This window comes from Nipponia nippon, unplaced genomic scaffold, assembly GCF_047370975.1.
Source record: "Nipponia nippon isolate SJK-2023a ecotype South Korea unplaced genomic scaffold, ASM4737097v1 scaffold_3, whole genome shotgun sequence".
In the NCBI taxonomy this organism is placed as follows: Eukaryota; Metazoa; Chordata; class Aves; order Pelecaniformes; family Threskiornithidae; genus Nipponia; species Nipponia nippon.
The window spans coordinates 47,027,140-47,053,499 of record NW_028262347.1 but is presented as its reverse complement, the minus strand read 5'-3'; the positions used below and the strand labels follow the sequence as shown (position 1 = coordinate 47,053,499).

Sequence of the window (26,360 nt, the reverse complement as noted above, 5' to 3'; positions counted from 1 at the left end):
TTGAGTATGTGCTGAAAGCTTGTCTTGGGTTAAGTTAACATGGTTCTATTTCTAAGCAGTCACTTTTCTGTTGTTTAATCTGTTTTCTGCTATTGATTTGTTCTGGTCTTTTTTGGTTAAAGCCTGGGTCTTTTAACAAATGTCAAGGTTTACATATCCTCTGTTTTGATAAGTAATGCAATATGTAAAATGCTTTGAATGAAATTCTTGGTGTCCAAGAAGAAAAGCTTTGTTAAACAGGTTATGATAGAGATTTTATGATGTATAGTAGACGTCATAGGGCATTTATCGATCCGCCTAACATTGTGTGTCTGGTGATATAATTTATTTCAAAGTCCTTACCATATTGTATTACTTAAAAGCCAATACAGAATAAGAAGGCATGGAGAAAAAAACTTCAACGTTTTAATGAAAGTGACCAGAACGAATCCTTAGCAGCAAAGCGTTTACATCAATTTAAGCTCTAGAAAGAAGCTAGGTTCAGCAGGACTGTGAAAAAGGTAAATGCTACAATCTCAGAAAAGTTACTTTTTAATATTGTTACTTATGGCAATACTGAAGTTAGATGAAAAAATTTTTTTTAGTTGCATTGTTTACATCAAAACAAAAATATATTTATTGTATTGCAATTTTACATCATATTTTTCTATTTCACACTTATATTTGAATAGCATTGAGAAGCCTCAGGAGCATCTTATACAAAATCGCACATAATATGCAAAAATATAACTCCTTTCCATATGGAGATTTGAAGATAAAACATATTCATTATTAATTTATTTTTTTTAAGCAAATAATTAATTTTGTTTGTAAATCTCCTTGACTTCAAGTTGGTAGAGCTAGAGACTAATCTTAAAATTTTTATAGAAAAAATGAACTTAAATATCTTTCCTTATCAAATATTGATGCTGTTCTAACCAGATCATGCTGACAATTACATACTTGAATAATCTGAACTCTAAAATGTGACTCAGTCACATGAAGGAACCCACATAGATAAACATTTACAAGAATAAGTTATAAACATTTATTAATTGCCATTCTACACACTTAAAATAAATAACATAATAAACATAATGCTCCAAAAATGTTCATGTGAAATATAACATTTTTGTAACTACAAACAGGACTTTTAGCACCATTGGTTATTAAAGCCTAATATTTCTTTTGTTTTTCTATTTCTATTCATCTATTTCCCCAATTTTGACCATTTAGGATGAAATTTTACATAGTGAGTATCTGCCTTTGGCCAAAGTTTTTGGAAAGGTCGGTCACTTCTAAGAAAATATGTGAAACATTTATGTTGCCCTTTGCAGAGGGGACTTGAAGTCAGCCAAGTAACAAAAAGTCTTGCTTTTAGGATCTGTCCAGATTTGGATCAAGTATATACAAATTGAAGTTTCTACATGATCAGAGGAGACGTTCTTGATTTTTTTGGCTATATTCCCTAAAATATCAGTCAGCATGGAAATGCACTTTACCATGATGTTACACAGAGCTAAGCAAGACTATTCCTAAAAATAATGTTGAAGATCATGCTAGGTCAGGGAACTTAAGAGCCTGCTTGTTTCATGCTCTCTGTGGCAGATGGAGCCTAGCTACAGGAACCATGGAGAGGACAAGAACCAAAGCTCCTATAGGAAGGAGACTGAGAGAAGAGGCAGAGGTCTGGAAATAAAATCTGAGAGAGAAGTGAGACTGGAGTTAAGGCAAGAGAAACTAAGGCTAACCTGGCAAAGAATACCCTGACATAGCTGGCACAAGAGACTAGAACGACTTGACAAATAGATTGACACTGAGAGCAGAGAGAAAACATGTGGAAGAAGTTGTGAGTTGGCAAAGGGAAACTGAGTAAGAATAAAGAAGGCGGATTAAGGGGCACTAGACGGGCCCTAACTCTCAGAACTTACATAATTAAAAGAAGTGAAAATACAGGTGATGATCAGAAAGGATACATAGAAGATTAAGAGTCTGGGGACTCAAGATCTGCCTAAAGGGTAAACTAGATCAGGCCAAATTTGGAGGAGATTTAAACTAGGAGATGATGAATCTGAGGAATACTGGCAAGGAATTGCTGGATACAAAAGAGAATAGAGAGAGAGAGGAAAAAAGTAGTGAGAAAAGGATCTGTTGATACAAACACAAGACTCAGTGGCAACTGTGGAAAGGAAGCCTAAGAGTGGACGGGAGAGGAAGCTTATGCTGGAATAAGAAGTTGGAGGAGCAGAAACAAGAATTGTTCAGAGTAAAAGAAAGGATTAGGGAACACAAGTGGGGAAAAATCAGCAATGAAAAAGAGACAAATTAGAAGGAAAAAAACCCAAACAAACAAAGAAAGATTGTCTTGGGGAAAAAAAATCTATAGACATATCTTTGCCATCCAATGCAACAACTTTGTAGTAACCCAACATTCATTACAGGGTCTTTCTGTGCAATGACTTGAGAAATATTTTTGAATCTATTTGACAAATATCCCATAGCAAAGGAAACCTAAAATTGTTATTATTTACTTATATCATATGACAGAAATTCTTCTGGTGAGTTTAATGGTTCCAAAGGTTCCAAGTGGGTATCTAAGTTACATGTAAGTCAATGTCTCAGAATGGATTTTCTCTTTTATTAACCTGTTTTCTCTTTAAACAAAACACACACACACCTCAGAACCCCCAAACCCTACTAAAAGACTATCAGTCTGTAAAATTAAGCACTTAAAACTTAGGAAATGCCTCTGTGTATCTGTTATACATAGTTCTTTAATTATTTTCATAATTCAAAACACAGATGATGAAATTACATGAGATAATGTATCATTTTTCTCCCTAGCCTGCTAAATTTAATGAAAGGAAGTTCTAAGTGCCTTTTAAAATCTGCATTTAGGTCACATTTTAAATATGTAACCTCAAAGTGAATTAAGCAGCATCCTGTAAATTATCATTCTGTAGTCTGTTCAAAAAGATTAGGTATGTGTTCTTCGATAGTTAACTAATACATAGAGAAGTATATATGCATCTCCGTAATGATTTCAAATGGTTAGGAAAGCAGTATCTTTCAACTGTGTTTAACAAATAGAAAAAAGTTCTGATCCCGCAGAATAAGTCAAATTTGCATGCATGAGTATTCTCATTATGTAAAATAATACGCAAGTACTTTCCTGGTCCAGATTTTCTTCTCCTTAATTGCACTCACCACTAGTCAAATTTTTAAAACACTTGGGCACAGAAATAAATGGAATTACACTGATGAGCCAGGCCTACATGTGTGTTTCTTTAAATTAAAAAAAATATATAAGTTATCAAGATTGCATACTGCAAGAACAGGGAAATAGTCTACTATGGTATCTGTGAATAGAAAAAAAAAACAGCAAAAATTTGAAGTTTTTTGCATTGTGTATTAGATGCACGTATCATACTGAAATCTGGCTTACTGGCTTTGATTAAGCCAGGATTTCACCTCAGAAATTCACTTTTACCTTCATGATTTTATGTTCATTTTTGAGAGAAGCCTTCTTAGGCAGATAACATTAAGATAAATAGCTCTCTGCACACATAAACAGTGACACCTATGCTGATCTGTTTCACTTCCAAACACAGGATTTATATCTATACTGGAAAGAAATTCATGGTACATACCTGATTTTTCCTAGTTTCATCATTATAAACTGTTAGTTGAATTTTTAACAATGTTTCTTGAAGGACTACTGCACTTCTATTGTTACTCAATAAAACATCTCCCCATTTAAGAAAAAAAACCAACAGTGAATTTAAGAACCTCTGAAAGAACAAGAGTTAGACCTACATTGTCACCAATTATCTTTATTTTGTGAATTAATCATTCCACCATTTGACATAGCCCTTGATTTTGTCACCATACTGTACCTAGTTTGTCATTTGCATGGCTGTACCTGTGTATATCCATCTGCAACATTACTCCTTTGTTGACATGGCAGCTTCCAAATAGTTTATCCAGTTCACAAATGAGGAGGAGGTCCCTTCCCTTTCCTAACAGTTAAACATAATGATGCTATCATCCTTTCATCAGAAGATACATAAACATTATACAAGGATGGTATATATCATGATTATTATTTCTGCAGATAGGAAAATTGATGTATATACATTCAAAATGACATTGCTAATATCAACTAACAGGCTAGTGACAGAACTGTAAAAAAAAGCCAGAACTCTTGAATCTGCAGTCAAATACTTTCTCTCATGGATAAAATGTATCCTATTAGCACCATGCATTTACCATACACAGAAAAGTAGGTTTTAGTATCTAAGTCTGCACATGAACAAGTTCCATTGTGCTGTGTATTTTCACATACAGGGCATCAAGTAAAGTTCAGTATATTGAAGAATATTTAAAATATAATGAAGAGTATTGTACTGATTTATTAATTTTTAATACAATGATTTTTCTCAGTGATTACTGAAAAGAAAGCATCAATGTCAGATGAAAAATTTGGATGTGACACAATATTAAGATTATGAGCTTTATCTACCTGCACCATAAGTTCACAGGATATGAGTGAGCTGTGGTTTAAAAATCATTAAATAACTTCAAATTCTTATAGAGTTGTGCCACTGCTAAATTATCCCATCTCTCTGAACAGCTTTTTGCCTAGGTATCATTCTATTCTAACATGTCTAAGGGTTTCCAGACTGAGGGTATTTTGCATTCTTTCAGCCTATAACATAGGTTTAATTAGTTTCCAACTATTTCCCTCTGACCATGTAAATATATGCTATGCATTAATGTATGGTGGTTCAACAGCTTTTTTTTCTGAGGCGTATTTTGTATTCTGGTAAGATGTACAGAGGTATCTGTGTGGAAAATGCTATGTTGAAAGGATGTTCAAAACAATAGTCATGCGTTTCTACTAGGTATCAAAGCCTGGTAGATTTTAATTACTTCAGCACTGTAGAACCCTTTCTCATCCATTTTATGCCTTAATTTTCTAAGCATAAAAATATTAATAGTAGGGAATCATGTCACTATGTTTTATTGGACAAAATGCTTGACCACTAACATTCATGTTGTCGTATAACCAGATGTGAAGAGACAGCTTTATTCTGAAAATTGTGGCAGCAGTTGTGATTTCTAAGGTAAACTGGGTTCAGCATTTTGCTGCTGATAATAAGTAATTTGTAGTGTAAATATCCTCTATAAATTTACAGCGTTTCTACACATTTCTAAGGAGAAAGCATAAATGTTACCCTTATCTTCTAGGAAGTCTACTAAGCAGGTAAATGCTGAGAAATTGAAAGGACTACTAAATAAGTACCTTCATATTTGATCCCATGTTTCTAAGATGTTGCTTACTCAGTTTCTATAACATGGCAAACTTCTAATTCAGATTGCACAAGCAAAACAAAAAAAAAAAAGAAAGAAAGAAGGAAAAGAAAAAAAAAAACGACCAGAAACCCCTCTGTAAAATATGAGTAAAGGCATGAAGAAAGAGCTTAAAAATGAGATGTTTACTGCACACAGGGAGTTTACAAATCCTAAATGAAAGACAGCAGTTATGGAACTAGAATATATAGACAATACTAATGCTAAGGAGAAAGGAGCAAGAAAGTAGGAATTTTTAAAAAAGTGAAGCTCTACCATACACTGCTTAAAACAAACTTGAAGACTTTCTAAGGACTCTCATTATCAAAAGAAAAGAAGGCAAAAAAAATGAACGTGGGGGTTCTGTCAAGAGGAAAAATAAGAATTGAGAGAAAGATGTAAAAAGGAAAGTGAAATAAAAGTTACTGCGTTTGTTTTTTTTTTTTCTTTGAATTTGAAGTCTTTCCAGTATAAGAAAGGCATTATTAAACTTCATTAATTTAATGTCACTGAATAACAGAATAGTAAAGTTTGAATTTATCTGAGAAATTAAACTGATAAATGTTTTGTAGTGGAGATAGTATTTATGGGCCATTTTTTGAACTAGGGGTGATGAAGGAATGACAAGATTCAGGTATTTTTTTTCCTGGAAAGCAGTGTTTTACTGATATCAGAGGCTCCCTGAAAGGCTAGAATTCAGGGAAGAGAAGAGTTAAGAATTCTAAGCAGTATTTTAAATAACAATTAGAGGCACAATTCCCATTGCATTCCACTTTCAAACTCTGGTTGTTCTGGAAATCTCTGTCAAAAGATTGCAGTTCACAAGAAGCATAATGAAAATAAAGTTTACGATTTTCAGAGAAAAGAAAACCACAAAATTGTGATGATAGGTAGGCAATGTCAATATGTAGGATACTCATCTAAAGGTCCAACACTGGCTGGCCAGAACCAGATTAGGATGATAGAATGGAGTTGATGATTGTCATAGCCTACTCACAAACTGAACATTAGTATAAAAAAATTCATCCTGTCTAGCTTGTATAAAAGAATAATTACTTAATTTTTAATTCTTGCAAAATATTTCTATGCCCATCTTGCAACTCAATGCTGACTACACTACCAGTGTTCAGGGAAGTATTAAAAAAAATATAATCAGCAATTCACACCAATATTTATGGAGTTAATAAAAATACCAATGGGTGTAGGACTGATAGCTGAATCCTCCATAACTCTGTAAGCCACTAAGCCATCATGGCTCATGTATGTGTATTACAGAGAAATTATACATCACGGGAAAAGAACTTTTTTTTCTGTCCTTTTTCACAAAAGCAAGGTTAAGTTTATGAGAAACTGAAAGGCAGAAACTATAATCAGCAAAAGACATTCTAACACACCTACTTTTGCAACTTATTGGCATTAGGTACGACAGAGATTAAGATCTTAGCAGCGGTTAGACAAGAAGGGACAAAAAAAATACCACTCAAAAAAACCACCTGAAGAAATAGAAAAGAAAGAATTAGTTACCAGGGAGCATAAAGAAATAACTATTTTTTCTGGAAGGAATATAAAGTAGTATGTTTGAGAACATAATGTACTGGGCATCAATAGAGGCAAGGCCCTAAATTAGATAGATGACTAATTAGTCTAACTGAACAATTGCTACTCTTTCTTTAGGTTATTTTTTTTTTTTACTTCTTTTTTTTTTTAATACTGGGTGAATTTAATGCACAGTCAATTTTCCCTTTGAACGTATAACACAGAACCACATCAAATACTTTAAATACACAAATGCCTTCCTTAAACTGAGATATACTATGTCCACAGCATTTCCTTTATTCCTTAATTAATTTTGTTTTGTCAAGGAACCAAATTAAGTTAGTTTAGGATTAATCTACCCCATCCAGCTTTTCAGAAAAAAATAGTAAATTTGGGTGATAAAAACCTTAAAATTCTTTAACCAGGAATTCTAAGAACGTACCTTTGGAAAACAAGATCTACAAAATGTATATCAAAGCTGAGCAGTTCCCCAAAATATTTCCGAAAATCTTGACTTAGCCTTTCTAAAAAAATCTCTGAATTAAAGATAATAATTTTGAAGGATTGCATGTTTTGTCTTACAAAAACATGATCATTCATGTACAGTCATGTCCCTGTAGTATATAAAATGGATTTATTTAGGTATCGTATATATTTGAGCGTTTTTTTGAGTAAATATACCTAAAAATAATTTATGCTGCATTTTTAGACCTCATTTTTCAGCCCGGAGTTTCTCAACAATTTATTGATACAATTATTGAATTACAAATTATATATAAGAAACATATATGATACCCCCAACTAATATCACTGATATATACTAACATCTCTTTTAGTTGTATGGCACAGCTTGCCGAAGACTTCCTACCAATAATTAAAAACAATTCTGAGCAACGACCAGGATTATGGATGTTGCAAAGTGAACTTAGTAACATTTTATTAATTAAAGCTTGCCAAACCACTGAGGTTGAATTCTCCTTGAAAAATGGTACAAGACCTTGATTTAACAATTTATTCAAATGGCAGCACCTCTAAGGTCACAGCATCTTTTCTAAGCTCTTTTGTAATACAAGTGCAGACTAACTCAAAAGGAATACACCTACTAAATCACTAAAATAGTTTCTAGGCTTCTTCATTAAATATTTCAGAAAGCAAAACCAAGGGAGACAATACAACAGGAAAGTATTTTATAGTGAATACATTATAAGTAAAGGCAAATTCTAATGTTTTCAGACTATAGATACCACAGGGCTAATAATTTATTTTTGATCATTGAAAAGCAACAGTCTTTAACAAACAGAACTAATATAACAAACATGTTTATATACTGCATATAAATTGTACAAAGATAATATTAATCCCTGGTTTTATATATAATATGCATTACAATTTAATGTATCATCACTGTTTAATTTCTCAATTCCGTGATGAAAAACGTATATAGATGCACATACAGGAATGTATGTAGAAAGACCTAAGACCTGGGCCTTTTTTTCCTTAATTCCTGGACTACTGAAGGGAGAATAAATATGTAATTGTGGGATAGTAGACATGTATTTTATAAAAATACATATATATTACCACACTGTAAACTGTCTCTCTGTCTCTCATACTTATGACTCTGCCTGTTGATTGCTCTTTCTTGCTCCTTTCCTAGTCTCTTGTTTTTGAAGGTATAATACAATGACATACTTTTTTTCTTTACTGTTCCCAAGTTCCTAACATAGGCAAGTTCTACATGCCTGTCTTTGTAGAAAGAGCTTATTCTTATTTATTTTTCTGGATGGTGATATAATGTAGGGTACAAGCTAGACAGCAGTTATACATTAATATGAATGCGGTGTATACTATTGAACTCAATTATTCAAGATATGCATACATTCTATTCTGAATATATGAATACACTGATAATTTTGCCATTGATATCAGTAGCTTAGACCTGTCTCACCTAAATTCAGGATCTTAGCAGTTAGGAATCTCATCTAATTTAAATGGCAGGGCTTCATCACTAGCCAATGGAGAGAAACAGGAAAACTCAGGACACAATTAATTCTTTTCTAAGATGGCAGGCAGAGAGAAACAATCATATTCTTTCTCCATCGATGCAGTTAACGTCGAGTAGGATGATAAATTTTATCTAATCTAATTTTAGGAATGTAAATCAAGTGGATAAGCATGAACAAATTGTATTCACTGTTATTTTTTGCCTGTGGTGGACTAATATAATGTAAATAAATCTTTATTCTAAAGCCTTTACAAAGTATGTCAGAAAAATAGAGATATCAAGTATTTTTACATGTTTTCCTTGAATTTTAATTTGTTTCTCGCTGAAAGTGAAAAATCAGTATATGTGAAAACATAACCAAAAAAGCAAATCCAGCAATTACTTATGATATATGAAATAACCTGATTTCTATTTTGACATAAAGCATTTCAAGAAACTTCACTACTTAAACAGCTGTAGGATTTTCAATAATTTTGCCAAAGTTATTTAATACTGCTTATATTTTCTGTAATGTACATTTTTTGGGTTTGGAGTTTTATTTATTTGGAAAAGACGTTGTACACAAATGACAAAACATAGTATGTCATATTATTGGAAGTATATTAACATTTTCTTCAGTTATATTACACAAAATAAAACATGAATTTTACAATGCTACCATTTTATGACTTTCAAGTATTATTTTTTCATTTTTTCTCTCTCTATATTCTTTTGTTAATTTGTATGACATTAGAATGGTAAAAATATAAGGCTTTAAAAGTATCCTCTGCCACTGAGCTATAGTAAGTTCAGTAGAATGCATATACTACAGCATAATTAGTAATCAACATGACAGAAATCTGTGGCTTGATTAGAGTATGTGTTTGGGTATTCAGTTAACAAAACATGTATTTTTCAAACCTCTTTTGGAAAAAAAAGAGAACATTAAAAAAACCACTGTGTTTTATGATTTAGAGAAATGAAAATCTTTTAAGAACTCGATCATCAGAAGACCTAGCATACGTCACAGGGAACATCCCGTGATTTAAAATCACAAGAGGAAAGTCTATTGATACTAATGACACAGTTTTTAAACAGAACTGTAGCAAACGTATGAAAAGGTTTTAGGTTAGAAAGAAACAAAAGGATAAGTAACATGTGTTATTAGAGATTCCAAGCATGCTCAGTTCCACCTAGCATTTTAAAGTGATCTTTAAAACTGATATTGAAAAACAAACCATAACTTACTTGAACATCTTGCTGAGTGTCTCTGTGTCTGCTTATTTTTTTCTCTGTTCTCAGTCAAAGCACTTCCACTGGCCATGGAAACAAGGTCTAAATCCGTGTCTTCTCTGCTTACAGGACTTGCCTGGAAGCAGTGGGAGAGAATGTACACAATCATGAAACAAAATATAACATTTTCTGAATGCAGCTCACATTACCCCAAATAAACAAACAGGGTCTGTCAAACAACCTTCTTCAAAATGATACCACAATCCTTTATTGTTGCCCAGGCTGAACAAATGCACTATGTCAAAGCATTTTTGTAAATAAGAGCCGATCTTAAAATTGTGGTTTGTGATCTGAGTCAGTGCAACAACAAAAGAAAACATTTTAGTACAGTAATTTTGAAGAAAATCAATCTTGCAGATGGCTGATGAAACCTTAAACAGCTTAAGATCATTTACTGACCAGTCTATAATTTAAGTTACAGTTGAATGTCAGAGATGTCATATTGGATTATTTTCTGCAATATTTATATTTTATCCAGGACATGTATCAGTTCAATCAGTCAAGGGCCCAGTAAGTAATTTAATCTTTTAGTTTTTTGCTAATTAACCATAACCATCAGACAGCATTTTAATTATACTTTAGGTAAGAGTATTATATTAATTATAAACTTCTAACATCCAGTGGTGGTGCATTTTGGCATGAGGCAATGTACCTGCACATAAATATAGCAAAATAGAAATGAAAACCATATTTCATTTTAGCAATGGGTCCTTGGTTTGGGAACATGTAGGGCAAAGGTTAAAAATACTGACCTGGAAGATACCACACATTGTAAATGGTAGATTGTTAGTTTTGCAGAAATGATTTCACATTTGCTTAAAAAGAACTCCCTTTCCTTGAAATAAAAAGCTATTCAACATCAAAAGCAGCCGTCTAACAATACTGTTGACTAGATACAGAGGGCCAGTAACAATGACCAGGAAAAATCAGACACTGCAGAAGAGCAATCTACAAAATCCCCAGTGCAGAGCCAGTCAGCTGGAAGTACTGAACATAAGGATGTACTTAAATTTTCTAGTCTCTGGACATTCAGAAGTGGAGTCCAGGAGGCAGATTAAGTCATTCCTCTATCTTGGCTGAAAAGCCCAAATCCTTTCAGAAGCTAGGTGTCTAACTGAGTAGGGTCCATTTTTTATAAAAACAAACAAACAAACTACCAACAAAAAAGGAAAGACTATCCTAGCCGTAATGTCACCAAACTTTTGCATAACATCTTAGTAGCTAGACTACTCAATCAGGAATAGAGAGACTGGCTCTCAACTCCTTCCTCAGAGAGCTGAAGCCTGCAGCTCTCTTTTTCTCAGGAAAATGCCATTACTGTAAAGTTGTAGGCTATTCTGGAGGAGACAATCTCCAGACTTCCTGTTCAAACCAGCTCACTGTACCAAGAACAGCATTGCACCAATGCAGACAGGCTTTGTATTCCAGTCTAACTCAGAGAAGTCAGATGAAATGGAGACCTGTTTCATTTCTTCATCTTTATCCAGTTACTGTTTAATGTAAAATTCATTTAAAAGTCCATGCATTTTCAAACCAACAGCTCGAAGGCTACAGAGATTTTATGCTCTACCTTCCTGACTGCGTACCCTTTGTGTCAGCACAGAAAGTTTATCCCTTGTTTTCTGATGCTTGCCCTCTATATGTTTAATGACCATGATTTTAAAGTTTTGCTTCGCACAGGTAGCAGCCTGTATTATTGCTGTTAACATCAATATTTATTTTCTCTTCCATAGTAGTGTCAAGAAACTTTGAAAAGAGTAACAGTTTTATCCTGTCAACTCTTTATATATTTTGCCTTATATTTACAGTCGCTTTAAGCTTGTGAGAGCTCTGCATGTTCAAAATCTTTAAGCTTTTAGTCTTTCCTTAGTAGAAATAATGCAATCATTGTGATTGTAGAATCATAGAATTGTTTAGGTTGGAAAAGACCTTTAAGATCATCAGGTCCACCTGTTACCTAGCACTGCCAAGTCCACCACTAAACCATGTCCCTAAGTGCCACATCTACCCGTCTTTTAAATACCGCCAGGGATAGGGACTCAACCACTTCTCACTGTTCCAGTGCCCAGCTACACTTTCAGTGAAGAAATTTTTCCCAATATCCCATCTAAACCTCCCCTGGTGCAACCTGAGGCTGTTTCCTTTAGTCCTATCGCTTGGATAGTTGTAGAGAACGCTAAGGTCTCCCCTCAGCCTCTTCTTCTTCAGACTAAACAACCCCAGCTCCCTCAGCCGCTCCTTGTAAGACTTGTGCTCTAGACCCTTCACCAACTTCGTTGCCCTTCTTTGGACACGCTCCAGCAACTCAATGTCCTTCTTGTAGTGAGGGGCCCAAAACTGAACACAGTACTCGAGGTGCGGCCTCACCAGTGCCGAGTACAGGGGCACTATCACCTCCCTGGTCCTGCTGGCCACACTATTCCTGATACAAGCCAGGATGCCATTGGCCCTCTTGGCCACCTGAGCACACTGGTGGCTCATATTCAGCTGGCTGTCAACCAACACCCCCAGGTCCTTTTCCGCCAAGCAGCTCTCCAGCCACTCCTCCCCAAGGCTGTAGCGTTGCATGGGGTTGTTTTGACCCAAGTGCAGGACCCGGCACGTAGCCTTGTTGAATCTCATACAGTTGGCCTCAGCCCATTGATCCAGCCTGTCCAGGTCCCTCTGTAGGGCCTTCCCACCCTCCAGCAGATCGACACTTCCACCCAACTTGGTGTCATCTGCAAACTTACTGAGGGTGCACTTAATCCCCTTGTCCAGATCATTGGTAAAGATATCAAACAGAACTGGCCCCAGTACTGAGCTCTGGGGAACACCACTTGTGACCGGCCACCAACTGCATTTAACTCCATTCACCAGAACTCTTTGGGCCTGGCCATCCAGCCATTTTTTTACCCAGTGAAGTGTATGCCTGTCCAAGCCATGAGCAGCCAGTTTCTCCAGGAGAACGCTGTGGGAATGCTCTGATGCTCAGAGAGATTCAAACCAATGGAATTGATCATTCTTATTTCCATCTAACCTGTTTCAACACACAGCAGAAGTTTTCTAATGTCCCAATTCCCAAAGGCCCAGGAGGCCACAGTATTTTAAACAACTAACCTTTCTATGGAATTATTATTCAATCCCTATCATCATAGCATCTGAGGCTTCATCATCTTGTAGACAATAATATTCAGTGTTATATGCTAGATTTTAATAGGGCTGAGTGGCTCTCTGATGTAAAATTTTTGTTATTTTCTTTCAAATAAGGATAAGTGTTTTCACCCAATTACAGTCAGAGTAATATTTAAGGTTGTATTAATCACTGGAGCACACTTAATTTCAGGTTTGTAAAGAATCTGATTGAAAGCCCTCTGAAGCTAATTAAAACCCTCCCTTTTACATTTATAGCTTAGAGCCAAAAATTTGGAAGAAATTTAAGATACTGGTACACTTTTTCACAGAGTGCAGTATTAGACTTCCATCTGTAGTGATCACCATATTTAATTCTTCAGACTTTTTGCCCTTAGTTTTATTACTACAATCCTTTTTTTTCCAATTAATTGGAAATTAATTTCAATGAAGAGGAATCTTTGCCTTCAGTACAGCTCTGCATCTGAATATTTGTCTATTCCTATGATAAATTATCAAGATATTCTGTAACCTTCTGAGGTAAAAAGTGCTTTTAAATTCAGATTACATCTTAATGATTTGGAGATACTGATTAATAGTGAAGTGGTTAACCATGTAGGTAACTTAAACTACATTCAAAGATGAATCAGGAAGTCTATCCTACTTGTCATTCAGCAAAATCAAATTAATTTCAAGTGCCAACTTTAAACTGTAAGTCAGCATGCCTTCCTAAGCACTTATGTGGTAGTATTAGTAAGGAAAATCAGAATGATCAAGATTAACATAATAAGGCCTTAGATTTACTGCAGGTTACTCCATAGGGTTTATTCCCCAGTGAGAAGGGCTAAGACTTTATTGTTAATATGTGAAATACCATTTTGTATCCATGAAAAATTCTAGTCTTAAATTCTTGGAATGTGCACAAATATCAGTTGGAAAATTATATTAATCTGGTCCTTTCAGAATGCAGGCTTATGGAACACATACAAATTAGGGATCCTATTACACACCGGGAAACTTCATGATTGAGCATATGACATATGAATAAACTGCTGGAAATGCCCAGGAATGCTTTCTTTTTCTAATTCTCTCTCTTTTTTTTTTTTTTTTTTTTTTTAATGTATACTTTCCTCTTTCTTTCAGTTTACCAGAACTTTTCCTACTTTTTGATAATGATTACAGCTAAGCATGAACTTCGTCTTTTTCATGATTTTATAGCTTTTAACTGAGTTACTGTGCATTAGGAGTATGTTCACATTTCAACCTTTAAATGTTAAGAGAACCCATATAAATTTTAAAACCATAATTCTCCAGCCATCTATGTGTACAAACCACATCATTATTTTGTTGCCTATATAGTACTTCTTTCTGCATTAGAGATACATTTTATTCCTTTTTCTATTTTTTAACTTTCTATTGCATTATTCTCTGTATTTCATTCATGTGGAACAGCTATGTAATTATGTGGCACAGGCTGTGACAATCCCATAACATTGCCAGTTATGTGGGCGCACCACATAATACTATTGTGGGATTGCAGCAGTATTTTGTGGACAGAACTGCTACTGTAAGTAAGATAAAATCTACCTATGTGCACATATGCTTACTAATAATTACATCATGTATAATTTAGATAACATTATTAGATTATGATTTGCTCAAATTAGAGCAATTACTGTTTTAGACTTTACCTAACAAATAACTATTAGTGCTGCTGCAACCAAAACCCATCACAATGGTCGCCTGGTTCATGATTTCAGCCACTAAACTTTAACAGCAGCCTAAGAATTGGACAGACCCCACACCAGCGCAAAATCTTTGACAAAATCTGAATTAAACAGTAATAGTAACACCTAAGTCTTAAAAGCATTTTTTCAACAGTGAATTTTAGAAGAGTTTATGGAAGTGTTTCCAAAATTTGCATATTGCGTAGGTGGTAAAGCTAAGCAAGACAGAGGTTAAAAAGGGCTAAGACTGCTCAGAGTACAGAATGAGGCATATGACATATCATCTAACTGGGAAATACTTTTTATGCAACATTTTACATTATGTATATGAATATAAGACACTAGTTTGCAAGTTTTTGCCCCATTTTTTTAACCCTCACATCATTATATCACAAGAATATTGCTAATTTGGCAATAAAATGTAAAGTGTGTATACATATACATATACATATACATATACATATGCATATGCATATGCATATGCATATGCATATACATATACATATATATTATAAATTGGCCTGTAGGCATCATACCACAGCTCACTATCAAAGGAATTCTGGGTATCTCTGACACTGAGCCTGTAATTTTGTAAATCTTCAGATTGTTAAATTACTCATATTCCCCCTTCTGCCAACCTACAGAACTACCCGTTTCAGAAAATACAGTTTTTTTAAATGCCGCAAAGAAAAGAATGAATCATGAAAAGAGTAGAGGGCATTTTATGATGTAAAAAAACTATAGAAAAGAAATTGTGGGAATAAGTCTGATTTTATATACTGTTTTTAATAATGTCAATGTATTAATATACTAGTCCAACTTACTGTCTTTTAATGAATTACACTGTGAGCATATTAGAATGATTTAGGTATGTGCCTTACAGCATTTAAGAACATTAAAACTTGTCTGATTGACAAGAATACATGTTTTCAGTCAATAATGTAATTAGTGCTGAGCCATATTTAACTTTTTTAAACATTTTTAAAAGGTTGATTTATAAGCTTTAAAAAACAGACAGTAGCATCTGATGTCTTAAAAACAAAACCAGTATCAGATTATGAAACTGGAACCCTATGTACACACATGGGTTCTTGTGCTCAAACATTTTCTTCTGATCTCCATCAATGGGTGACTTGATTGCCAAATAGAGACAACATTAAAGAATTATATTCAATCAAAAAAATCTCCTTGTTGTTTTACACCAAGTATGCATTTGAAAACACCATCAAGGCATAGCGGAATTCTGCAAAATCCCACAAGGAAACAAGTTCTTACCACAAGTTGTACTTGTCTACTGTCACGTATCACAGGATACTCAGGCAAAAAATGACAGCTGGGAAAAATGTAGAATAGAAATTTCAATAAATCCCACTGTACTGGGTTCACTAAAATATCTGGACAGAATCTTTTCCTGGACACACTCCTGCTTAAGTACAAATGATACTACATAAAATAATTCCATGGTTAAGATGCATCGGAGTAATTAATAATTGATAAAGTATCAGAGTAATTAATATTAAAATATTTGTACTTAACATTAAAATCAAGAAATTATTAACAACTAATACTGTTTATTCCTATGATAGAATACTAATTTAAAAATATAAATGTCAATAAATGCAATCATGTATGAATTTTTGCATGTACTGACATAAATTATAGCCAAATCATTTGTCACATTACTTTACGTAAGAATAAAATTGTTTTCAGTTACATAAATGTCTCAGATGTTCTAAACAGTCTACCAGTGATGTTCCAATGGAGATCAGTGGGACTTTTGCCACATTCAAAAATGGTATCATAATTTTAAAGTATGTCCTTACAAATACTAGTGCATAGCACACACCTGCAGAGGTAACATAACAACGTTTTAAAAAATTATTTTATAAATTTCGATGTCTTATTACTTTCAAACATCATTACTTATTCTGTCCCAGTGTTTTCATTCAAATTAAAAGTCATGGCAGTTATCTTAAACAAACACTAGGAGTGTTCACTATTATGGAACAAGACTGACAGATAAATATTTGTTAAGGAATATGTGCTGGATATACTTCCTACAGTCATTGATACAGTTTAGAAATGTGGAATATTTTTCCATACAAAACATAACAATACGCAGTCCACTTCATTACAAATTAAATACATTTTTAATGGAAATAAAGTTAAAATGCTTACACTAAATCCATTGCTTGCCTACTGACACCTTGGTTTTATTAGAGGTGCTTGGCATTGTGTCTACTAATGACTTCACTAAGATACCAATGGCTTATATTGAATTTATGACCAAAATGTACTTACTATGTTTTCATGTTAGCTTAGGGAATGAGATTAACCTTATCTTTAACTGTATTGATATTTTACCTGTTTAATAACCAAAATTAAATATAGAAGGAACATGTTTACAACATTTTACTAAAGTACACTATGAAGATGTAAAAGTTGGGTTTATGTTTTGAAGGCAAAATATGAATATATACGATCTAGTTAAAAAGTGGGTTTTTTACTTCCTTAATCAAATCTAACAATATAGGTAATGTTACAGTTGATCTAATTACATAAAACCATAATATATACCAATAAAGTTACAAAATATATGATGAATAAGCACTTTTTTCTATACTTTTTACAATATAAAGAACACTGCATTGTTAGCATAAAGCTATGTAGATATTTATCATAAGATTCTGCACTGTGTATCATTTCATTATCACTGTGGAAGAAGTATCTGTACAATGCCTGCTAAACCAATTCTAAAGGGTACCGTGTTTGGGACCCAGAAATATGGTGTACTGTCTGCTAGCTACAAAGTCATGTTTGTTTTAGAACTATTAACCTAGGTTTCACTTTACAAGATAAATTTAAAATTAAAAAAAATCTAATTTAAAGGCAATGACCTCACCGCTTCATATTTTTGGAACTGGCTGCTTCATAATCCAAAAGCTGTGTATGAAGCCGTTGGTATGTCAAGTCTTTTCTCCTCTGTAATTTCTCATCTAAAGTAGTATCCAGCTGAGAAAATTCTTCTTTTTTACCTGGGGAGGAAAAAAGATACTCCTGTCTTTCATTATTATTTTAAAATATCTTTTTTTTTTAAGATTCCCCAGATAAACTTTGAGCATATTGCCTTTTACAAAAGAAAAAAAGCAATTACTTCCTTTTCTTGTAAAGAGTCCAACTAACTTGAATTTCTTCAAATATATTTGAGAAATAATTTTAAATTAATTTTGAATTTTATGGTTGATTTTATCTTCTGGGACTAAATATTGGCCTTCTGAATAAATTTGTTTTTATTGGGAAATAAGATTCTCCTTTATTCTGAAATATGTATGGAAATATACATAAATTGCTTGTCATAGCATCTGTGAATGTTGCTTACTGTGCTATCTCTATGCTTGAAAACAAACATTCATATATATTTATAATTCTATTTACCAATCGATAAGGTAAAAAAATTACCATTATATGCAAGAGTGGACACATAGCAAACTTATTCGTCTGATCTATCTTTTACTGATATGATTTATTAAGACACTTTAATGGCACTTTCTGATATTGGATTTCAGAGTAATTGCATACATAAATGAAATTATTTTTCACAAATTACCACGTACTTTTGGATCACAAAAGACACCCAAAGACAGAGAATAAAATAGCAACATTATGAAAAAAAGCTGTACAATTCTGGATATCCTTCAGTTTTTGGGACCATTCTGGTGAATACCAGATATGTTTTGAAGCATAAGGAAGAGGATGGCAGAATTGGAAGAGCCTGCAGAAGAGGAAGCATCATTGTTGCATGGGGACATTCATGGATTAGAATAACTTTATCTTCTGTCCTTATACATCAGCTTTATAGGTTATGTCTTTTTGGCAGCTTTGACTCAGGGCTTTTATGAGACATCAGAAAACTTTTTTTTTTGTACAAAAGTATTTTCTTTTTCTCTTAAATCTCATTTCAGATGACATTGAGTTATCTTCCCCCTTTTGTATCAAGTCCCATTTGCCCACTATGAATGATTTAATTATCAATAACTGTAAAGGGGGGAGGGAGAGGGGGATGTCAGAACTGCCTCTGAGGTGAACGGTTTCTGTACATTTTAAGCCTTAGTTTTCATTCATGCTTTGACAACATAAACTGAAGTTACAGGCTATTCACCAACTCACCTTTGTAAGAGGTTTGTTATGTTACCTGTAGTATTTTTTAAACTTTTCCTTCTGTAAAAATTATAATTTACGTTGCATAAGCTGCAAAATGTAGTTCCTCACTTGCATTTTACCTGGCTTTACAGTGAGATCATTGCTTTCATCTTTTAGCTCTAGGGGAATATTGTTAAAGTATCATAGCTTCTTATTTCATAGTCTGAAATACAAATGTCTTTTGGTTGTGCTCTCCATTTGTCTTGGTATAGAGAATTTCTGTTCAAACCAAATCTATTCCCTAGGCTGAACGTGTTCAATTGCCAAATCCTAAAAACTAACCTATTAAAATTAGGCAAGGTCCTGGTCCAGAATATGAAGTAATATGTCTTGCTAGTGACTCACAGACTAGAACTTAGGCAGAAGAATTTATCCTCAGTTGATGTAAAGAACTCTCATTTACCTCCTTAGGAAGACAGAAAATGAAACACTTGGATGGAGAGTCACTCTATCTACCCAAATGAGGTTGTGAGGGCTGACTAAAAAAATCAAGCAATGAACTGCTTAATCAGTGCCAAATATTAAAATATAAAGAGTCCTAATTACAGAGTTCATCACCTTCCGTGATTAAAGTGGGAGCCATTTCTTCTTTTCTAAGTTTACAATATTGCCTTCCCCTGTTCCTGGTTCAGGAGTACAGCTTTCTGATCTTTAAATTTTGAAAATTTATAGGTTACAAGTCTGCAACTACACTGGTACCCTTATAGCTCTCCAGATGAAGAAGATGCTGATTTATAACAGCAGTAAACATTCTGCAAAGACTTTGTAAGAGCAGTCCTGGAGATCGAGCCTTCTGCTTTTCAGCATATGTTCTCCAATGAGGAATAATTCCCCAAGACATTATTATTAGTTTTTTTCTTAACTGTATTTACAGATAAGTTGGTCCAGTATTACCATCTTTCTGAGGAGAATTACTTCTTCCTATCAAAAGGATCAGTATTATTTATGCATTTAGTAAAATGTTTTTTATCTTTTCCTCCATTAAAAGGGAAATCTATGTAGGGATTTAAAACCAGTATTAGAAGTTCATGTCAGTCTGTGTGTCAGTGACGGTCAAAAGAAGATGCACATATAATAAGCTGTGATAAAATTTACAAAAAAAGGAGTACTTTTAACTTGGCAAGTTATTTTTCCAAAATGATTGTTAATGATTGCCTTAGTTGCAGTTTGAATTTTTGATTGAATTATGTTTGAAACACAGTTGCTCTTATTTAATAAAATTTTATTTTATTTTTAATTTATTTTTATTTATTTTTGCATGTTAATTATGGAAACATTATTGAAACAAGAAAGTGACCAAGATAAAAGTGCACACAACAGAGGTTTTTTTCTTAAAATGATATATGTTATTAAACAGAGCATTCTTTTCCCATATTAGCATTAATAGAGGCTTTTTTTCTCAAATGGGCAGACACTGTTCAATAATTTGTTTAATAATGCTGCAGAAAACTGTATTCTATTTTCTTATTTGGAACATACACATATTCTTACTTTTTAATAGTAACCATCTCTCTTTTTAATTCTTATGAAAAAAAACTATGTTATGAATTAAAACACAGCATTATCACTTTTCTACTCCACTTATGAACATCATGTGTTTGAGGATCTGGTGTATCGGTATCATTAACATGCATTTGCTTGATAGTTTTCTTAAATTAGGGCTCTGGGTTTTTTAAAAACCTGGACCTGATTTTGTAGAAGTACTAACACTCACAAATTCCACAGAAGTTCCAAAGAGCTGTAAGCATTCTGCATCTTTGAAATGGATCAGACCTATAATCTTTAATTGTTAAACCCAGACAACTCTTAGCATATCAAAGAAAAAAGGAATACATCAAAGAAGGCATAACTCCATCAAAAACCAAATTAATCACAGAGATATTTAAAGTATCATACCCTCATTAGATTATCACTTCTAAGCTTCCAATCTTTTTGACTTTTTTTACATGACACACACATTAATAATTTAAGATTGGAATAGTCTTACATTTGGCATTAATACAGTAATGATTTTTAGGTGTTGCCAATTAATCATCCACACACACACTGTGCACTTAGGCCAGATCCAGTGCAGCTTTCAGGGGCACCTACTGCCATTTTCCTACAGAGTTTGGGCATCTAAGTAGAGAGAACTTATTCAGAAAAGCCTGGGCACCTGAAATGTCCTTGGAACTGAACATTACAGGAAAATAACAAATTCTTTTCTAGGTCCCCAAATCAATATGCAAAGCCATAAGAACCTGAACTTTGGGATCCAGAAGAATGCCATCTTCCATCTGTCAAATTTGTTTGCTGGGCATGCTCTGAGACAGCACGACTCATGTTCAGTTTAAAATATGGATGTTACTTAGGTACTTTAAATTAGGCTCTCTCTGGATAATCCATTAAGTGAGTTAAAGGAGAAGGGCTAAGATTCTGTGAACTACTGCTGGTGAAGTGCCCTAAGTTCTGTCTAGAGTCAGTTTTCTTCTCATAGGTTTTTCTTCAAGATTGATGCATCTTGTGTGCTCAGCTGTAGCAGTCAGCTTTAAAAAGAGGATTGAAACATACCCAACGGCATGCGGAAGCCGGAGATTCAAATCTTACCAGGCTAATAAGTACCTGAAACCTATGTTTCCCACTGCCTAAGGAATACCTTATACCCATGTTCCCCAGTGCAAGGGCAAGTATTCTTAACAGCAAGCCAGTGTACAAAAAGGAAGATGGTTACACAATGTCTACATTCAGGGTGACCTTTCAGATTCTGAATATTAGCTTTCAGATTCTATAGCCAGGAAACACTGATCTTGATTGTTGTAAATCCTAGTTAGCTACTCAACTCTTTGTCAATTTATATGCAAGAGGATGCTGAGGAACCTGATTCAAGACAGAGATTTTTTTTTTCAATTCTATTTGTTGGTGATGGTAAGATAAAAATTCTAACTTTAATTTGTCATATGTTTCTTGAAACAGAGAAATGTGTGCAGAAGTCTGCACAATATCCAACCTTTTACAGTTAAATTTTGTGTTTAGAGGGTGATTTAATTCACTTCAAAATTTGCTTCATACAAAGTACAATACAAATAAAGTAAGAGACTAAGAAAACTAAGACCTACAATGTGAAAGAAGGGCTTGGAATTTCTTCAGCATTCTAAGTTTTCCTCCCTTAATATAAAAAATATGTGACAGAGTTAATTTTCTCAATATGTACTCTGGAAATGGTGCTCTTTATATAGGAATTAAGTAGCTGAGCTTGGGTATAAAATTCGTGTCTATGCTATTAATACATTTAAATTTTTCTTATCTGTCAGTATTCTGGCATACATTACTAGTCAGCAATATATATTATGAGGACGTGTGCATGTGAGTCTGTGTATGAGTGCACAAACTCCATAAAAACATTATTCTGAATGAAAATTAAAATTATATATACTCTGTGAGGATTTTTATAATTTCTCCTATGTCTTCTATAAAGTTATGTTATAGAATCATAGAATCGTTTCAGTTGGAAAAGACCTTTAAGATCACTGAGTCCATGTTATAATACACATTAATAAATAATCTTGAAATCCCAAACCTAAAATCCTAGTTTTTATCTCATTTTCTCCATATGTTAGTCAACAAAAAAAATGGCATTATTTCTGTCATAATCTGTATAATACAAGTAGAACAGAAAGCAAGAACAACACGAGTAATAACATTGCTATCAAGGCAAGAAACTGAAGAATTTGGAAACAAACAGGAAAATAACAATAATAAAATCCCCCACAATAACCCCCCCACCTCCACCCCCAAAACCATCCTGAAATTTATAGCAGAATGTAAGGGAAATGAATTTCTTCTCTTCCACAAAAAGCTTGACACGTTTGTCAGAAGTCTACTTTGTCAGAAGTCACTAAATACACCTAAGCATTATGTAGCAATCCCTACATGCCCAAAATACTGGTTTTGGAAAAAGAATGGTATTTAAAGTGGTCTTTAGCATGCTCACAGGTATTCAGTGAATACATTTATCTTAGCAATACATATAAGACTTCCAGACAATTGGTAGTATCATGTGGCAGTAATTGATACAGAGTTCTTTTCACTTAAATTTTAGTATCTCCAGATAATGTTCGTTTATCTACAACTCAGGTCTGGAATTTTCAGAGAGTGAAACACTTATGTTTCTACCTTAAAAACACAGAAACTTGTTTGTGACATAGCTATACTGTACAGAGTAGTTAATTTTAGATGTTACTTTTTCATCTGAGTAACTTTTGACTAAATCAATTTCCATCTCTAGGACCGGAATGAATGAAATAAAAATATTTCTAGCAGTGTCTGAGTGAGTTCACAGCTGAATAAAAGATGAAATAGAATTTTTTCACACGAATACCACATCAGGTTATGACATGCAAAATTTCTTGATGCTTAAAAATGTATTTTCAATTACATCACAAGGAGATTTGAACATGGGAGTGCTGATCAACCCACAAGAACACATCTTTCAAAAATTATAAAAGCAATTACTGAAAGGGAAAAAATATTTCTGAGGTTTTTTTTCCTAAAACTTGTGCCCTTTTTCTTTTTTTACCAGGTATTTCAGATTTTTTCAGACTATAAATAAGGTCTACTATATTACTATTCCATCTGCAAACCTCCTTCTCTTCTCTAATCTCTTCATCTGCTATTGTAATTATCTCGTTTTTACCACATGACTGTTCTTGACCTCACCCTCACACTCATTCTTCCTGCACCGAACCCAGGTATTCACCACACTCTGAGTTAAGATCATAGTCTTAATTCTGGCTGTCCTTTTTCTCACTGTTTTCATTTCTGGTTTATTGCCCTCTCTTACACTGTGGTCTATTTCTGCGTGATTAACACCAGTAATAAAGCTTCACCTACTCAGTTCATCCTGCTTCAGCGTTTACCGCATTTCAGCCTGTGCCTTCTGTGCTATCTCTTTGATGTCTTATTATTAGATTATGTAAAAGCTGAACTCTTTCATTGAGATTCCTAAACCACTGAAACTGTACAAATTTCAGGTTCTGAATTCAAGGAAAACAGGATTTCATACCTGGTCCTTCCCACACATTCTTTTCTATTTTGCTACTTATTCCCGCCTCTTGCAGAATACACTACCACTACTATTTATCAGTACTAATTAGTATTTATCCCTAGCTTATTGGTTATGCTCAATTTGTTCCTTTTCCCACATTAGGGCAAATCAAAGTCTGTATTAATCTTCAATGGTGTACTTTTAAGACACCTCATTTAAAGTTATTTCTCTCTATTCATATCACAATAGTGTCGATGAAGTTCTCCCAGTATTTCCTGATTACGGAATCTCTTTCCCTGCAACCCTCTGATCACACAAATATATTGCAAACTACTAATCCATATTAAATTGCTTATGTCTTTTAGTCTTCTTGTGAAGATGGTACATTTTTCTTTGAATTGCTTCATAAGCTTCACTTTCCTGGCACTGACTTCAAGGCAGCATTAAACACTGTTCCTTCCAATTTATCCAACTTTCACAACTTTTATGGGCTGTCATCACTTTCTGTACTCCTCCATTTACATTAAACACAATTTCTCATTTATCTTCTATATTTTCCTTCATAACAATATCAGTTTCATATAATGATATTCCCTAAGACATACAACACCTTTCTGAGTTGATCTATAAACCTGAAGAAATATTTCACCTGAGGCGTGTACAGGAAGCTGCCACACATGCAATTGCTGATTTCATTTTTTGCTAATTTATGACTGTTCTGATCTGATTCAGGCAGTGAATCTTGGGATAAGAACTTGAAGATCTATTTGGGGAAAGATATAGGGATTGAATAGCGGAGGGCTAATAACAACAATAATGTAAGAATATGTTGCTTGGGTCAATTAAAAATAAGTCATAGAGATGTGAAGAAAAAAATAAAGTAACAGTAGTGAACTGGTTTAATACAGGTCCACACTCTCTAATAAATTGTATGAGATTCCCTTGTCCACCAAATAAAGAATTATTTCTTTTAAAAAATAAGCCAGAAAACAAAACAATATTCTGCCATTTGATTAAACTGGTTAATATTGTACCATTTAAACTGTTACATTTAGAGTTATGTAGACTACTATTCAAACACATTCATATCAAGGAAATATTCAGCAAAATTGGTTTATTTCTTCAGATTGCTACAGCAGTCATTTAACACTGGAATTAAATGTATAGTTATGATTATTTATTTTAACTTCAGTGAATGACAAGGGCCATGCGAATTTTTCGCCATAGAAAAGCAGAAGAAAAAGCAGGAGAATAAAACACATAAATATTTGGAAATGTTAAGATTCTAATTTATTTGAAACCTTCCAAGTCTGGAAATGCAAATACCAAGCTCTAGTGACTGAGTCTATGATTTTGCATTTATTAAATTTTTGATTAAATGCTATGTAGTCACTGACTCCATTCAGGTGAAATGTGTCAGCTGCTCTGGGTATTTTTGTTTGTACTAAGGCAAGTATTGAAAGCATCCAAACATCAAACTCTTCAGCCCCAACATGTTGGACTCTCATATTGTGGTAATAGTATAATAAACAGCATTACTATTAGGATAGGCTGACATTTTCATATTGGATTAATGCTGTGGTGAAAGCAAAGATAGAGTGTATTTTACTCAGGAATAAATGTAAAACAAGTGTCAATAGATAGGATATAGAGTATTTATAAAGAAAATTTTAGTATCTCAGCATCTGCTTACACACACAGACGCACAGAACAGACACAAACACGGCTTCCTCAGGTTCCCAAAACTTAAACAGATAGAAGTGGCATTACAACTAAAAAGAACAGACTAACATTTCTCAGTCCAGCCACCCAAAGTTAGACTTGTTTTCTGTATAGGTTGAGAAATAACTTTAAATAGTTTCATGTTTGAAAAACTAAAAGTTCGTTCTTTCTTAAAAAAAACAAAAATCCTCAAACCAAACCCCAACTCTAGAAAAATGGGGAAACTACAGGGATGATATTCTACCCACGTGCACACACAGAGATGAGTTCCTGATGTAAACTACTCCTTCCTGCAATCAGCACTCTTCAAGATCCACTCAGGCTTTTACCAGTTCAAAAAGTACATACAAAACATTACAGCACTATGCTGTACTTTCACATTATTCTTTTGTGTAGTCTTCTATGAAGGGTGTTCTGTAGTCTATATACTAGC

General features: G+C 33.7%; 1 protein-coding gene across 2 annotated transcripts in view; it reads right to left on the bottom strand.

Annotated features, from left to right (window-relative positions):
* Positions 1-26,360, bottom strand: part of LRRIQ1 (leucine rich repeats and IQ motif containing 1) — a 115,149-nt gene that overhangs the window by 5,403 nt on the left and 83,386 nt on the right. For both annotated transcript variants that reach the window (XM_087765510.1, XM_087765511.1), the window contains 3 exons: positions 17,885-18,017; positions 16,258-16,315; positions 10,100-10,220 (listed from right to left, as the gene is read on the bottom strand). In XM_087765510.1, the coding sequence (XP_087621636.1) occupies positions 10,100-10,220; positions 16,258-16,315; positions 17,885-18,017 (312 nt within the window). The remainder of the gene's footprint in view (positions 1-10,099; positions 10,221-16,257; positions 16,316-17,884; positions 18,018-26,360) is intronic.